Raw genomic sequence first — 17699 nt, forward strand, 5'->3', positions numbered from 1 at the left:
TAGTTATATATATTCTATATCATGCTAAAATGAGTTTGCTTCAACAAACTAATCATCTAGATTTGGGGAAACAAAGCAACCTGGTTTCCTAAAGTGAATGATTCTACAACTATAATTTTGGTTAAAATTGTGGATGCGGGATATTTTAGAATTGAATGTAAGGAGCATAAAACTTTAGTGTAGGTAAAATTCAACTCTGTGCCAAGGGCTAAGAATTGTCCAGACTTTTGGTGAGCAATTTTAACTGGAGTAGAAACTTTTCTTTCAACCCTAAATGTTTTAATTTTCTTCTGTTTCTTCTGCCTTACATCTTAATACCACTGAAGTCGTCTTCCACTGCTAAATGATCCAGAAACACTTGCCTCTGATATTAGAAACAAACATAGGGATAATACTAAAAAACCCTTCTTTCTAAAAATAGATTTCTATGTTGAATTAATCTGTATGCTGTTGCTGGTAAATTTAAACAGAAGCACATTTCTAAAGAAATCAGTGTTGTTTCACTTAAAGATGGTATGTTTAAAGAGCTGATTATCAGAAAGGCTTGAAAATGCTTCATAAAAATGATTTCAGCTTTTATTCACTATTATTCTATTTTTCAGTAAGCCGTGTTTGGTGAGCTATGCTGCACTTTTGGATCTGAGATAAGAAAACAAAGCATTTGGGTGGATAAATTTATTAACATTCAGTTACATTTCAACTGCATTTAAACTTAATCTGCATTTATTTCTATTAAATAAATGCAATTTTTAACTTAATGATTTCCAAAACCAACTCTAGGTTATAATGCAAAGACCAATTTGTTCATAGTTAGAGTAAGTCAGGTTTCATTTTTCAGATCTATTTATCCACCCAGTTAAGCATAAGCAAAAGAGCTGTGAAATCTTTTAGGCAGTTCATTATTTACAGGGAGCTCTACAGCAGCATACACAGCTGAGCTTTTCATTACTAACTGAAAAACTGCAAGCCATTTGTCAGAGTGCAGAATAACTGAAACAACTACAGGCTCAGCTCTAAAATGCAGCGCCACACATCAGCCAAATAGAAATATTTTCAAACCAATTCCAGTGCCAAAACTGATTTAAATAGTAAGTCATATTTAATAGTCTCCAAATGTAGCATTGTATCCTTTACATATTATTTAATTTTTTTTAAAATGTTTATAAAATAGCTTGGTTTTGTTTTGAGACAATATTGCTCAGATTGGGCACTGGACAGCAAAATCAAATTAAAGACCAAGATATAAACCTTCATATGATGAAGCCCCAGTTCCCGAAGATGAAAATTCTATATTATGAAAAGACAACAGGTTACATGAGAAGAAATTATAGAGCTTAAAAATTAAACATATCAAAGTGCAATCTGCTTTAAAAACTAAATCAAAGCTGAAGTGACTCTGGAGTGGCCTGGAGTTTTGCTGCTTGAATAAAATGGGGTATGGTATTTCCCTAGTTTTATAAATTCTAAACAGAGAAAGACATGCCTAGGACTATCATCAAAATACAGTTTTGGTGTCTCTGAGTTCCAGCACCTCTGTCTGAGCGCCACATATAAGATTTTTTATTTAAATACTTTTAATTACTAACTTGAAAACTAAAATCATACAAACTGATTTTTTTGTGTAAAGCTTTTCACTTAAGGAAACAATCATGCTACAGATTAAAACATGTTAGGATACTTTCAGTTATTGGAATGATTAGACTACGTTAGTTCTAATCAGTTGATCTCTTGGAACCCAATTCTGCACACCTTGAAATCAGTGGGAGTGTTGCCATTGACTTCAAGGGGAGGAGAGTTGGGATCTTATATTGAAGATCTGACACTGGAATAGCAATTTTCAGAAGAGATGTTGAGTAACTAAGCACCCAGATTTCAAATCAGAAACACAGAAGAAATTAAGTAACTTTGTCACAGAGGAAAAGGCTGAACAATCTCCATAGGCCCTGATCCTGCAAAGATTGGCACACATTTAACTTTATGCACGTGAATAGTTCTCAAACCAGTGTACTTACCTGGTAGCTTACTCATGGACAAGCAGGGCTGTTCTTAGACAACTATAAGGATGTTTCATTATATATATCAGAGAAAAATACTAATTCAGAATTCAAATGATGGAAATTATTTGGGACCAGCTTCCTTCAGGCTAACTCACCTTACTTGTTATATTAGGCAGCTCTATAAATATCGAGCATGATTTACTGTGAACTCTTCTATGGGGACAGTTAATATGCTGTAAAACTTTTATGACAAAGATTAAGCATGTATTTCTGGCAAAGCAACACAATGCTTGGCAAGGAGTTGGCCCACCTATAAATGGGATCCTACTATAAGAAGATGAAATTGTGTGTGTGTGTGTGTGTGTGTACACACACACAAGTCATTAGTTTAGAAACATGCTATGTGTAGATAAAGAAATTATTAATAAAATAAATTACAACATAATTGTACCTAATGGGAATAAACAAACTACCCTGAAATAGTTATAAACATAGCATAACAGAAACAGGAAGGAAATCTCAATTTTGTCTTTCCTTAACCATCTATAGGAAGAAAAATGTTGTTGGAGTATATTTTTCTTGCAATATTTCAATAAGTTCACAGATCACACAAGCCCTAATAGAGAAAATATCTCAGGAGGATGGAAACTTTGCCTACCTAGATGAGTTTTCTTACAGTCATCATCAGTTCGGCTTTTTAGTTTTCTCAATAAGTAGCAGAAGCAATTGACTGAACTGACTGAAAAACTTTGACATATGCTTGGATCTACTTAAACAAATAATTTAATTGAAAACTACTGAATTAATCCAGTGATTTGCGGTTTAGGTGGGCTCAGGCAATGAGCTATAGAACCCCTCTCTTCTAGATCACTGGTCTGAGTAGTAACCAAGAGTCATTGCCATTTGTGTGCCACTGTTTAGTGGCATATGGGAAATGAGAGGTGGTCTTGGACCAGTTCTTACCAGACTGGTGTTCAAATCACTATTGGCATCTTATAGGCAGTCTCATCAGGAAGACTGGCTAATCCTCCCTTGACTTCAGGCTGTTTCTCCAAAACCAAGGTTTGGGCACGGTGGCAAAGAAGTGGTGGGCAAGGTCACATTTGCTATGGCTACCCATTCTATACTGGTTCTGAAATAGTGAACTTTAAATTGACCCCTTTCATAAATGCTGAATTCACTAAAAATATCCTATAGCACTCTGGATTATATACATAGATCAACACTAGATCAACAGAAGTATTAACAGTTATATGGAGTTTGAAATATTCAATAAAGTTTTCTATCTGTACCAGAAAACTGAGTTTTGAATTATCTAGTATATTCAGAATACTGTCTTAAATTTTGTGAATTATTAATACTTCAGTACCATAAGATTTTTCAAAAAGTAAAGTTACTGTTCTGGAAAGTGGCCAATTTGAAAGCACTGAAAACAAGATCTTCTTTAAGCCACAGAACTGGTATAACACAGGGAGCTCCAGCAAAGCAAACTTCCCTACGCTGTCCCACCATTTCTCTTAAATATACAGAAAATACTTGCTGAATTGTATAAGCTGAATAACTCACCTTCTACTTCTCCACCAGAAGAAGCAATTTTGGAGAGACTTAAATACGTTGTTCCTACTACATCATTTTTTGTAAGACGATCCCTATATAAAATGTAAGATTGTAATTAAATGCAACATCGGTCATCCTAAACAGAGGCAAGTTACAAATGGCTAAATGTATTTACAGAGTGTATCTGTTTAGACCACCTGGCATGTTTTATTAACAAAACACCAGATCACGTCTGGCTCTTACATAGCTGCGTAGTAGGAGGAGAGAGAATAAGAAGCTGCTCCCAGCATTGCAGAGTTCAAGGGTCAGGCAGAATTTCAGTCTCAGAACTGGCAGTCCAGCTAGAGGAAGTAAATTGCAACCCATAAAGGTGTGTAGTAACCAGAGATATGCAATCTCTGTAAACTTGGGAACTCCAAGAGATATTCTGCTCTGCTCCCTGGGGGTTGGGTGGCTCCATCCCCAGCCTGGAACTATGCCTAACAGGCACAATCAGGCCCACAATACGAATAATAAAACCTGTAACTTGAGCATATTAATATTTGGCCCACTTGTCCAAAAATTGTACACAGGCTTGATATACTCAATATCAGCCAATGTCATGTTAATCAATATAATATACATTGCTGACTAGAGTTAAGCAAATAATTACAAAAATAGTCACTTAAATTTTGGAAATAAACATATTAGATCACGATCTGGAGACTTCAACAGCAGAGCTAAGGGAAAGTGGGGGGGTCAGCTTTTGTGGCCTGCATCATGCGGGGGGTCAGACTAGATGACCATATTGGTCCCTTCTGACCTTAAAGTCTATGAGTCTATGAGTCTATGAGTATTATGGAATTAATGTATGTTTGCAAATATTGGTGAATTATTTGCCTATCTCTACAAGTTGGGCAAATAATGGGGAAGAATTGTAAAATAATTTATTAGAAAGTTATTCTATAAGTATTATTTAACCCACTCGCATGTTGATTGTACAATGCACAGAAATCAATGGTGTGCCAATGCCATACTATTTATGGCCCCAATGCAGGAAAGCATCACTGTTCAGGAAGGGTAATTAAGCATTTGCTTAAGTGCTTTACAGAATCAGGGCTTATGGTTCCAAAACCCTGTGAATTATACAAAAACAGGATTTTTTCCACTCTACACAATTTTATTTTGTTTAATACTTTATACAAAAGAGTCAAAACTCACCAGTCAAAAACTGTTAATCTTATTTTTTCACACATTGAGGGAAACTAGAAAAAAGTAGAGAAAATAAAATGATTCATTATTTATCTTTCACATTTAAAAAAAATAATGTTCTGAATAAAATAATAAATAATTGATTGTGGATATTTAGAGAAGCAAGAGGAAACCATACCTTGATTTGAAGATTAACAACTTGATTCCATTCTGGATTAGCATTTTTCTCAATTATACTTGTGCAAACCTACAAAAAATAAAACAAAAAAAACCCACCCCAAATGAAACAGATTTTATAGTAGCTCAAGCTCAAAAAGCAGACAAAAAAGCATGGAACCAGACACAATTTAGGATAAATTGTATTCAGGCTGGTCAAATGGTATTCCATCACAGGCTCCTACAGTGGCAAATGGTGAATATTCAGTTTTCCATGCTTTATTGAGGCATTAGCCTCAGGTTTGTAATTATTGCTGATGTAGGGTGACCAGATAGCAAGTGTAAAAAATCGGGACAGGGGGTAATAGGTGCCTATATAAGAAAAAGCCCCCGAAATCGGGACATCTGGTCACCCTGTGCTGATCTGATCTACTTATGCAACCTAAGTGCAAGAGACAAAACTATTCCACCGTTGTCTGAACCATGGTTCTTAGGGGCTTCTAATTTACAGAAAAAACAGCTCATCAACTCCTCAAAGGTGCTACCACAGTGGCACCCGGATATAACTGAATGACAGCAGGAAAATCAACAAAAAGGGATGATCAGTCCTGGTGAATTCATGCTTGGTTTGTCTACATGTTGTATTGGCAACCAGATTCCCATTGTTGTTGATGCCTATTAGAGGCCCCATTGCCGTGGCATTGTATGCAACTGTCTATACTACCTGTGCCTAAAACCAACAGTGATCTGACTGCTAACAATAACATGGAATTGATGTTTGGGTGGGTGTTTGTTTTTGTAATGAAAGCAAGTCATTATGACAAACTAGTGTACATGGGACGTACAACTATGCCCTTAGATTTACTGTGAAATCAGTTATATAAAGCAACCAGGAAAACCCAATAAACAGGTAATCTGAAGTGGTCAAGCCCTTACATCTTAGTCATACATTCTTTTAATTAGAGTCATTAGCACATCTTTAAAAACCCTTTCTATGGTATGTTATGGTATGTCCTCAGTCTATTGAATATGCTTTATGACCCAGTACTGTAAACCCTTATGCAGATGAGTAACTTTAGTTTCTATCAACTGAAGTTCCCCATAACTTTATTTTTAATATTCCATGTGTGCTCCTAGATTTTTAGCTCCACCTATTCCTTTCCGTTTTTGCAAAGTGTTGAACTAGATATGCTGAAAGTCATTTTCTCTTGTTGACAATGCACTGTGGACCTAAAGTTCAATCATCTTAAGATACATTTAGACATGTGAATACAGCTTTCAAGCATATGACTAGTATGCAGGACTTTAAATATTAACTCAGACAAATACCTTTTTTCCAGCGAAACAAACTTCCACAAATGGATCTACTAGGTTTTTCTTGTCTCCATCACCTCCAAATATTTCCTTAACAGTCTGCGCAAAAGCATCATCCACTGAGGAGAAATTATAAGCAAAAATTAACTTTAACCCTTTTCTTGAAGATTATGGGCCTAATTCGGTCTCAGTAACTTCTTAGCAATCTTACTTAAGTCAATGCAGTTGCATAGACATAATTAAGGTCAGAATCTTGCCCTATGTATTCAGTTTTCAAAAATAAATATTTGCTGCTAGAAATGAAAAAATAATTGAGATTTAGAAGCAACTTCTAAAATTTTGGCCCTGAGAAGATCACAGTGAATTTTGATGTTAGCCTAGAGCTGGGGAAACAGGAGTTTATGCAATCCTTTCATACCCTCCAGCAAGTAGCAGTAGATCAGCGGTCTTGAAGGTGGCCTGCTTTGTCATCCCAGACATAAAAAGGGTGCAGTGAAAGAGAAAGAATTGAATATAAAAGCCATGTTCTGTTACCAAAAATGTCTAAGGTTTAATGAATTTCCAGGGACACACAATACTTCGTGTATTGCACACAGATACTGCTTCCCTTCTCTGGATGATGAAGCCAGTATCTATTAATAGTATTCATTTTGTGTCATTTGCATTTAGAATAAGTTGGAAAAAAATGATGGGCTTTAATAACTTTGTTTAGGAACAATTTGTTTAACCTGTTGAGTTTTGAACTCTTCTCAACAAGCTTTGACTTGTGGTTTGGAGAAAGTGTAGAGCAATTAAACAGAGACACAACAACAGAGATAGAATAAAAGGATGGATTTCAAATACAGACTTCCTACTCAGTTGAATTATCATCTTGAATCTCTGTTTGAGGGACAAAGGGACACTAGTAGATCAAACAACACACCATCACCATTTATAATAAAATTTCAGATAATCTGAGATGATAACATTGCATTACCCATTACGAAAATTATATAGATTTGATTGAGTATTCAAAAAAGAAATGGGCTGCTTAAACCATCACAGAATTATGGGCTCAAACTACGTGGTAATCTACATTAATTTTGTTTTATGTCTGGGAATTTTTTTTTAAAATCAGTTAACAGATATTTCTACAGGTTATTGATTGCAGTATTGTACAATCCAGTAATAAGAAGCTATATACTCTGGGGAATATCCTCGGCTCTGTAGATTTTAAGAAGGAAAGTGACCCATCGAAGTGCAATTCCAGCCGGCAGTAAAAGATTACTCTCCACATCATCATTTTCATTATCCCGCTCTCTTTTTTCCATCTGTTGGAGATATATTGGTATATATTACCAAGCTATATATAAGAAAGGCATCATATGCTAGACAGTCATGTATAATAATATGGTAATTGGTCATAGCAGCATCCTTTAGTCCCTCCACAAGTTAAAATCTTGCATTACAAACTAGGGTTTATAAAATTATAAAACCATAAAAATTTGTTCTGCTTAAAATATGTTATTTTCAGTTTCAACTTCATCAGTATTAAATTGGAGCAACCGCTATCTTTTTTTTCTAAGCAGGCCATATGGCTATTTTTAAAATAATGAGCATAAACCATGAAGATGTGATATTTATAGGATTCCGGTGCTTTTTTGCACTCATGTGCAGTGGTGACTGTATGGAATTTTCACACCCATCACAAGGTCTCCTGACAAAGCATGTTACTGCAGCTGGAAACTATGTACAACTCTGAAGTAATTTGGGAGAATTTACAACTTCCCCTTTGAAAACAAACAGGAAACTGTCAAATTCTCACAATCACCCTTGTGATTGCAAGAATCACTAGGACAGAGAAGGGGAAGGTAGTAGTGGGAGCCACTACTGGAGATACACCAGGATACTGGGAGGGAAGGCAGCAATGGGAGCAAGGAAGCACCAGGGAGAGACTTTAACAGGGGACTGTGAAAGCTGGTATGGCAGTATTCGGACTGAAGGGAGTAGTGGCGTGAGAGGTAGTTAGGCAAAGAAACATATTGTAAGGAGGTTCTATATTTTTAGCTCTTTCTGGCTAGTAAGTAACTAATATGTTGGGTGCTGAACCTGAGACACCTCAAAGGGGCCTGATTTTCAGGCCATCAGGCTCCTTTAAGGTGCCTTGAGTTACGCACTCAAGAATCACTAGTTATTTTGAAAATCTTGGCCTTAGTTCCTGGTGATGCTCACAAAGTGAATTAACCAATACAAAGCAAGTAGTGCATAAGAAAGAGGGTTCTGGGTACATGACTAGAAGACAAACACATTTGCAAATTAAACCTACTGGTGGCTCATCTCCTGCCCCCAGGACAAACATGCTGACTTTCAGATAGCCTTTAGCTCCTGAATTTGTGTCTTCAGGGTCACTCAAAAGAAGCCATTTTCTCATGACTGCATGGCCTGAAATAAAGCAAAATAAATAAATCAGCCTTCTCCCTTACACAAGAAGTAGAAGTGTAAGCCGTACAATCAAGGCCAATTGTCCCAAAGTAGAATCTACCCTAAACATAATTATTAAAAAAAAATTCCTCTGATCTTAAAGAGCCCAGCCCCCAACAAGCTGTGCAACAATGTTAAAATGTTGAGTGGTATACTAACTCAGGGACACCATTCTCTCATCATGTTTTTGCATGACTTTTCATACTTAATTCTTGTTTTTAAGTTAATGATACCAAAATTAAAATCCTCTGGGTGAAAAAAATGTAAGCTACTTATATTGCATTTGGGAACCACTGAAGAGCTAAATGCATGTGGCCTTTTTTTGATAAAGATGCTGCAGGGCTGAAGCATCTCTCTCAACTAACTTTGCGTCCATGTGTGTTTAGGCATGTTTTTCTACTTCAGAAACACAGCTGAAAGTCACAGCCATTTTAATTGGGCATCTCAAGTCAAAGGAAAAGCAGAAGAAACTCAGGCTTTGAGGAGATTGTTACTTACCAGGTTCATCATAAACAAAGCCAATGTCAATCTGAAATAAAGATTAAAATATTGTATCCTAAGAAGTAGCAGAATACAGTCACAAATATGTGTCTTTGGCTTTAATCATAGAATCTTAGAAATGCAGGGCTGGGAGAGACCTCAAGAGGCCATCTAGTTCATCCCCGCTGAAGCAGGACCAAGTGTACCTAGACCATCCCTGATGGGGTGTTTTTTTGTCAAACCTGTTCTTTAAAACCTCCAATGAAGGGGATTCCACAACCTTCCTTAGTAACCTATTCCAGTGCTTACCTACCCTTATAATTAGAAATTATGTAAGGGGTTAAGCCCCAATTGCCTTCAGTTTTTCATACTGTTATTACATTGTTTCTCTGTTATGAAAAATAAAAGCCTTGTGTGGCATGCTCCTATGAGGGCTAGAAGGGAACAGAGGGAAGAGAAGGGGATTGATATGTACAGTATGCTGCTAAGTGATGCTCTGGAAAGATGGTGGAGAATGTGCCGCTGTGTGGGGGAAAGGGAATGCAACCTCAGCAGGACTAGATGAAGGAGATATTCATTCATTTAGAAAAGCATTCCTTTCTACCTAAATAAAATATTCCAAGAAGTTACCTACCTGGATACACATAGATATATAAATTAAACTGTTCTGCAGGCTGATTTAATTTACCCCACTAGCATTTACTGCATGCAACTGGCAAGGGTGAAATACTTACCAATATTGACCTTGTGGAAGTTATTGGAGTGGATTTTCACCAACAGGAATTATAACTGACATTTTTTCTACATTGTTTTGGGTACAAACACCTGTGGTATGCATCTCCACTTCCTGGGGCAGATCCTCAGCAAGTGTAAATTGTCATAGCTTCATTGATTTCAAGAGAGCGAAGACAATTTACACTCACTGAGGAGATTCCTCCTGCCTCTCTGTTACTACACAAGCATATTTAAACAAAGGGACACCTTTCTCTGTAATTTTGAGATTCTGTATCTCATGATGCAATGTTCTGAACCAATGGCAGTTTTTTTGAATTCCTCCTTCAAGACCCAGGTGATACAGTACAACTGACAGTGACCTTCCACAGCAGTTGTTATACCCTTTGGAGACTGAAATTCATTTTTCTTTTCTTGGACTATACAGATTCTTACCAGTAGCTCTGGGAAAGATAGTCCTATTGCTTTAGGTAGAAAACAATTTTATAAATATTAGTTGTTCATGAAAGGTACATCTGTTATACAGACCAGGTAACTTAACTTGCATTTTGCATTTAGTTACACCAGTGTCAATATGGAGTAACTCCCTTGACCTTATTGAGTTAGTTCTCTTAACTGTGCTGGCTCTGCAGTGCTAGCAGGCACAGACAATTGTCAACAAACAAAACGATGGGACTGACTGTCCCAACGCTACTGGTAAGAGTAAATGCTTGCTAGCATTAAAAGCAAAACATTAAAAGGGTAAGATTTTGTCCCTTTTCAAACACAGTATCTAGTAATACATTTAAAACTGATGCTTTAAATATTCCTCTAATCTTCCTTTGAGCCCCTAAGTGTAGGTGTAATGCTGACAGACCCCCGGTCGTTGGCAGGTGGGATCGAACCGGGGACCTCAGTGCATGAGCCTCTATCTCATGAGCTAAAAGCCAACTCGCTGTTAGCTAAGGCTGTAGAGCAGACTCATTCTCTCTCTCTAAGTGGTCTTGGTACCACTAGAAGGGACAGACCACCACACCCAGGAGGTGTGTGGGTTACATACTTCCCCTAGCTGAGGAAGTGTGTCCTGAGCTTCAGAGATTTCCCAGTTGAAATCTTGGGCAAGCTCCCACTTGTAACGCCAACAGACACCAGTCGGCGGCGGGCAGGATCAAACCAGGGACTTCTGGAGCTTAGTGCATATGAGCCTCTACCGCATGTGCTAAAAGCCAACTGCCTTTTACTTAAGGCTGAAGAGCAGACTCATTCACTCTCTCTAAGTGGTCTCGGTGCCACTAGATGGGACAGAACACCACAGCCAGGTGTGTGGGTCACATAGGCAGAATGTGGAAGTCTGCTTATACGCACCTTAAATTCTCCCATCAGAGAGTCTGCTCGTAAAGAATAAGAATCATACACCTAAAAGGGAAAAAAAAAGGAATGAAACCCTTTCCAATCTTTATACAGCACCGGTTGGACAGTGTCATGTGCATCCAGTGAGTTTTTCTAATGTACGCCTTTTTTCCTTACCCGAATGCTTATTGTTTCATCAAGCAGCTCTAAAGGGGTCATGTGGACATTGTAGAAGAATATCTGTTAAGATGAAACAAACTGATTTAGAACGTTAACATCATGATTTGCAGCTACATACAGTATTTAAGTACCTTGCCAGGCATATATCTGTTGATATATATTTAGTCTGCTTCCTGTTTGGATGTTCTGCATGTGAATTTAGCACTGCCCTGAAAAGTGAAATCCACTGTTTATCCACAGAATAGGGGTAGCACGGGCAGTTGCACTGCAAGTTTCCCCGGCATTGCCCAGCTAATGTGCCTTAACCTTGCCCTGGAGGAACCTCTTTTAGAGCTGATGGAGTGGTTCAGTCTGCATGTTCAATCAATCTTTAGCCTCTCTGCTGCAATTATCAACAAGGATGCCAGTTAGTTCCAAATAGGATGATTCATGCACTAAGAATTTCATGGTTATTTGCACGGAAATAAAACTGATTTTGGTAGCCCAGATTTTGTGAAGTATTTGTATTTATTTATTTATAAAATATGCTTAAGCAAAAAGCACCAGGCTTGACCTGCAGGCACAACCAAGCTCTGCTCAGCATATTACCCAAGTGGCGGGGGAGGATGCAAAGCAGTGACTGTACTCCACCTGTAGCCTGCTTATTGATGCTGAGGCTGGCCAGGGGTTGGTTTAAACCCCAGTGCCATTTGCACTGCCTGGTAGTGGCTCACAAGTGGCCAATAGATCAGGCAGGGATGGATGGAATGCACCAGTACTCCAGATACACTCTATGCGCTGCTGCTGTATCACCTATGCTGGGGGCTGCAGTGGGGTAGGTGTGGTGTAGAACAAGAAGCTGGGGATTCCGCCATGCTGGAAGAATTTTCAGCTGGTTAGTTAATCCATCTACTTGGCTCCTTTGTGACATTGGAGTAGTGCAAGATGCCAGAGTTTAGCCCCTATTCTCTTATAATGTAGTAACAAAAATGAATGCCACTTGTGTCATTAATACTAATTATGTGGATTCCATATGCTAAATACTTCCATATACTCAGCCCTACATTCAACCTTTCCCCAATATAAAGTCTGTGGGACAGATTCTCTCCTGCATCCATGGCTTGAATTACTTTCCAGATATTCTGAGCTATGCCTCTCCCAACTCACTCTCATCCAAGCCCAGGCAAAGAGACCATATCACCTATGTTTGACTAAAGAAGAGACAGAGACCTGCACCTTATCCCTATACAGTTGTATCACAGTCCAAACTGTCTCAATCTCCTGCAAAACCTCACATACACATTGAGCAGGAAGGGTGACTGAATAGAACCAGCTCAAGAGATGAACAACTGCTCAACACCACACTTTGTCTTTTCTCCCTAAGAGAAAAGAACAGAACCATTCATGTGATTGGGCTACCCAGGTCATCGTTATCTCACATGATCAGCTGTATCAAAGGATGGCTTCTATCCACTTTAATGGGAGGTTGTTTGGGCCCCTGATTCTTGCCAGAAATGGTGTCAATTATGGCATGAGTTTTATGATGTGAAGAAATGGTTTTTTTTTTAAATTAACTTTATACATTAGCCAGAATTACCTTAAAAATGTTAGAAAATGCTTATTTGTTAAGCAGATTGGGGATGCTTCATTATGAACCGGATCCCTCTATCCCTTCTGGAATAACAGATTTTTGTTGATTTGACAATGCCAGCTAACTGATTTTCAGATATAATTAAATGTGTATTTTCTAAATACTCACCTCATCAAAATATGGATTGTTTCCTCTTTTGATTCTTGTTCGGTGTGTCTGCCCACAAACATGAACTTTGGCTACTGGTTTTATGTTATTTCCGGACAACTGACGACCTTCAATGACCCTAACACGAATCTGAAAAAATTAAATACACAAGGCATGCAGTAGCTGATACCTTACAGTGCGTGTCTGTCTGTCTGTGATCATGCTGAAACAAACAGTATTTCTCTTTTCCGTTATCCCACCAAAATAAGTTAACACCAAAGCAGCTAGCAGATTTAGACTGGCTAGCCATTTCAGACCTTCCAACTACAATAATTACAACACTCGTTTTACATCCTCGCTAGTCCTGTACCTTAATTTTACAAAATATTCTCCAGAGAACTCTGGGACACAACTTTCTCAGATAGCATCTTCAGTTTTGGACTTGCTCTTATCATAATTATGTTTGAAATCTTTATTGTTCTAATTTAAACTCAATAGTTACACAACAGGTAAGTTTCTCCCTACATTTCAGCAAGAGCTGTGCAAAACTCCTAGATCGGGGTAGGCAACCTATGGCACATGTGCCGAAGGCGGCACGCAACCTGATTTTCAGTGGCACTCACACTGCTCGGGTCCTGGGCACCGGTCCGGGGGGCTCTGCATTTTAATTTAATTTTAAATGAAGCTTCTTAAACATTTTAAAAACCTTATTTACTTTACATACAACAATAGTTTAGTTATATATTATAGACTTAGAGAAAGAGACCGTCTAAAAATGTTAAAATGTATTACTGGCATGCGAAACCTTAAATTAGAGTGAATAAATGAAGATTTGGCACACCACTTCTGAAAGGTTGCTGACCCCTGTCCTAGATTTTATTTTGTGAATATTTGCGCTTTAACAGATGTGCTTGGGGGAAAAAAACACACTTGAAAGACGGGCTTGCTGTCAATTCTGTTATGCTAATCTGTATCCTTTTACAATGCATTAGCTTGTCTTGTATCTGATATTCAGATTATCTCAGGTTGTGCAGGAAAAGTACAGTATTTAAAACTCAGCTACCTGGAAGTCTTGGGGTTTGTTAGAAAGGATTCTCCGTGTTTTCTTTCCTTTAGTGATGCGCCGAGCAAGCTGGGCTTCCTTTGCGTCACTTGGAACTGCTGGTGCAATGCCACCAACTGTACCATCAGCCCCATCCTCATAACCTCCATCTTCTTCTCCATCTAACACATGGGAAAGCAGCACAATTAGTAAACAAATAGTTTAATATTAAAATTACAGTCATAAAAGCATGAGGTCAAGACTTGCACAGAAAGTGTATTAATGCTACTTCATTATAACAATTCTAATCAACGTGCTTCTTCCTTTTTGAAAGCTAGTGGAGTTGGACCACCTGCAGCTAATTCTATATTTTAAATGCAATGACTATGTATATGTCCCCTCCAAGATGAAGACTATCTAAGGGAGTCCCCTTGCAATCTATCAAATCCACTTCCAAAAGCTGTTGGCAAAGCAGAATCCAGGCAGTACCCTCAAGGCATCATTTCATGATTAGTAGCTGCACAGTAAGGGACCAGTTCTGCTCCAGTGGAAGTTAATTTTAATGGGAGTAGATTGGGCCCTAACATAGCACAGCTTTTTACATCAGGCTCCTTTTTAAATAGATAGGAAAATTTTTAGGCTTTCCCACTTGAGCATGGAGATTAGTGCATTCACCTTCATATCTAAAATGAAATTCTAACGGTGCCCTTGTAATATTTAACTTATGAATCTGGAAAGATTTCTGTATATATAAATTAAATATCAACCTTTTAAATGAATTAAACTTGGCACAACAATATTGGCCCATTCACTAATATACCACTATTGCAAAACTTCCACAAGAACCAAACCACAAAAGTGTATTTCCCATGGTGTTTTTAACTTCTTTTGTTAATTATGGAATAGTGTATGCTATAAGCATTACAGGAGTGATGGAACTGTCTAGATGGTGTTAAACAGATACAAAACTGCAAACTAAGGGTAAAGTTTTGGGTGCAATTAAGGTTTTTAGTTGTCCTGAATAACAACACTATTTGAGAACCTGGGAAAACCTTAGACCCAGTACCAGTATATTGTCCAGCCAAGAAAATGTTCTATAATCCTTAGGGATGTACCATAACTCTCCCTCCATTTTCTCATTGGACATGAGGTGATATTGAATTACCTGGATATCATGTCCCTAAAGAGAGGGACATTTGAATTTGGAGGCACAAAGATCCTGCATAAAAATAGCTCAGCTGCTGTAGAGCTAGGCTCTGCTGTGTCCAGCAGCCCCTAGTGGTGACCAGCAGTTCTGCATCACCAATTCTGCAAGGGGAAATGAAATTCTGCACAGAACATTAACTCTGTGTGAATTCTACATTGTGCAGTGGCACAGAATTGCCCCTAGGAGTAATAAATATAACTCAGCTGCTGGGCCCTGTAAATGTATTAGCTAAAGGAAGAGTCTTGAGGGGAGCCTGGGATTTATTTTGGGTGAAATGATGGAAGTTTGATCAGTAGAGCCATCAGTTGCCAAGAACCTAGAGTTAGGGGTGTTGGATAGAAGAGGGTTAGCTGCAAATGTTGAAAAGCACTGTTCCAGGTAAACAACGGAAGTTTAGGGAGAGAGGCAAACTTTATGAAAGCTAATGTTATATGTGCTGATATTGTGAATTATCCTGTGCTGAACTTCTGTGTGTAGTTTGTCAGCCTGGAGTGTGGATGAAAAAAATTAATCACGTCTTGTGAATGTCCCTAGTGGGATGTGTCCCTGGATACACAGATGAAGTACCATATACTAAACTCATCTATAAATTTAAAAACAATATGAAGTTCCATCTTACTAACGTCTGTGTCATAATCTATCTCCCACACTGCCCATTCAACTGACTAGTTACAAGCTCTACTTATGACTTCACCTGCATTTCTGAGACTAGACTGTAGCAGTCAATTTGACTTCACAGAGCTATGGGAAATGAACTGAATATATGAAAAAGTGAACTAACAAACTTGTGTTTGGTAACTTGTTTTGCTGAACTACGTTTTATGTAGAGTTGCGGAACAGTTAGGGTTTCTGTTTCTCCCCAGAGGTGACTGCATTTAAGTGCATTTATCTATCTAAAATAGTCACACATACCAGATATTAACTGATGTTGATTAATACTTTTGTAGTTCAAGTCAAAGTTTGCATAGTGCTACTTTGAATTTTAGAAATTTCCCCCAAAGTCTGTTAATTTATAGTATCTACTCTCCACCTCTCAGGCAAGACTCCCATTGACTTCGATGGGGCCAGGACTTCACCTAAGAAATCTATCATTTTAATTTCCGTCTTTGTTATAAAGGCCTAACTGATTCACTTTTTACAATGCAATCAAAAGATTATAGATGACACATCCCTAGAGGCTAACTAGAGGAACAGGTTTCTGTAACTGTGACGAAAGGTTACGCCCTGGCCTCTAAGTATATGTTTTAAATAGAACACTCTCCCGTCTCACCTGTACACTAAATCCCTATAAGCATACTGCAGACTATGCAACAGGCTTTCTGGGAAATAACTGAATTTCAGTAACATTAAGAGGCCAAAATCTTGGAGAGACTTCAAAACCACATTAACTGCCATCAGCAGGAGCTGCTGAACACCACAGTGAAGCAGTTAGTTTCAGACATAAGCAGGTTTCAGAATGGGCTGCAGCATGAGGTGAAAGACATCCAGCAGGGACAGGGGCTGGTTAAGGATTCGTGAGCAACCAAACTGAAAGACAACCACTCAGTACTAAGACTAGTGAAAAGAGAGCATAACTGATAACTCGGGGTGACTAATATCTACAATCCAGAGGTCCAACAACACTCTAATAACAGCTTAGTATACTGTCATCTTTACTTACTTTGAAAACAGGACCAATCTGGGAAAAAACTTTTGAGATTATCAAAATTATATTACAATCAATTTTAACATCAAAATATGCACTATTTTAAAAAGTTGCATGTTTCTTTGAGAAACAATCCGCTGATTAAAAGCAATATTGCGAGGCCATGAAATGGACCAGAATTAAACTGATTTGTTTAAATATTTGCTATTTTCATGCAATCCCTTTTAATAACCATGAAAGGTAAATTTAATGGATCAGAACCAAAGGATCTGCATAGCAGTGGTCCTTCAACTTCCCATGCCTTGTGGGACAGCCCCACCTCCAAATGCACCTTGCTCAGTCACACATGGTATGCTGGGCTGCATGTGGAGCAGGTGTGGGCACAAAACCTGCCTCTCCCAAATCCTGCTGTCTACTTGAACATCAGAACCACACAGACTCTCCTTCAAAGGGCCGTCTGCTCCTACACAGTTAAGGGGAGGATTTGACCTACAGAGAACAGGTTCAGTTAACTTGTTGAATGTGTTCAATTTTCTTTTGCAGACCTCTGATTTCATGGGTTGGGGAAATTTCTTATACGTCTGGATCTTTATACGTGACTTAGGAGCATCTCAATTTATGGAAATATTTAATATTGCAAATTCAGTGCCAGGACCCTGTTGTTCTGCTCCATTCCAGCTTTGGCATATATA

At 38.2% G+C, this 17699-nt stretch overlaps 1 protein-coding gene across 1 annotated transcript in view; it reads right to left on the bottom strand.

Annotated features, from left to right (window-relative positions):
* MYOF (myoferlin) overlaps positions 1–17699 on the bottom strand; it is a 107892-nt gene that overhangs the window by 52645 nt on the left and 37548 nt on the right. The window contains 12 exon segments of the mRNA XM_029911377.1: positions 1249–1287; positions 3564–3646; positions 4755–4798; positions 4924–4992; positions 6231–6334; positions 7399–7525; positions 8521–8636; positions 9174–9204; positions 11232–11282; positions 11394–11456; positions 13135–13263; positions 14177–14337. Of these exon segments, the coding sequence (XP_029767237.1) occupies positions 1249–1287; positions 3564–3646; positions 4755–4798; positions 4924–4992; positions 6231–6334; positions 7399–7525; positions 8521–8636; positions 9174–9204; positions 11232–11282; positions 11394–11456; positions 13135–13263; positions 14177–14337 (1017 nt within the window).

This window comes from Terrapene carolina, unplaced genomic scaffold (assembly GCF_002925995.2).
Source record: "Terrapene carolina triunguis isolate 2854851 unplaced genomic scaffold, T_m_triunguis-2.0 Scaffold95, whole genome shotgun sequence".
In the NCBI taxonomy this organism is placed as follows: Eukaryota; Metazoa; Chordata; order Testudines; family Emydidae; genus Terrapene; species Terrapene triunguis.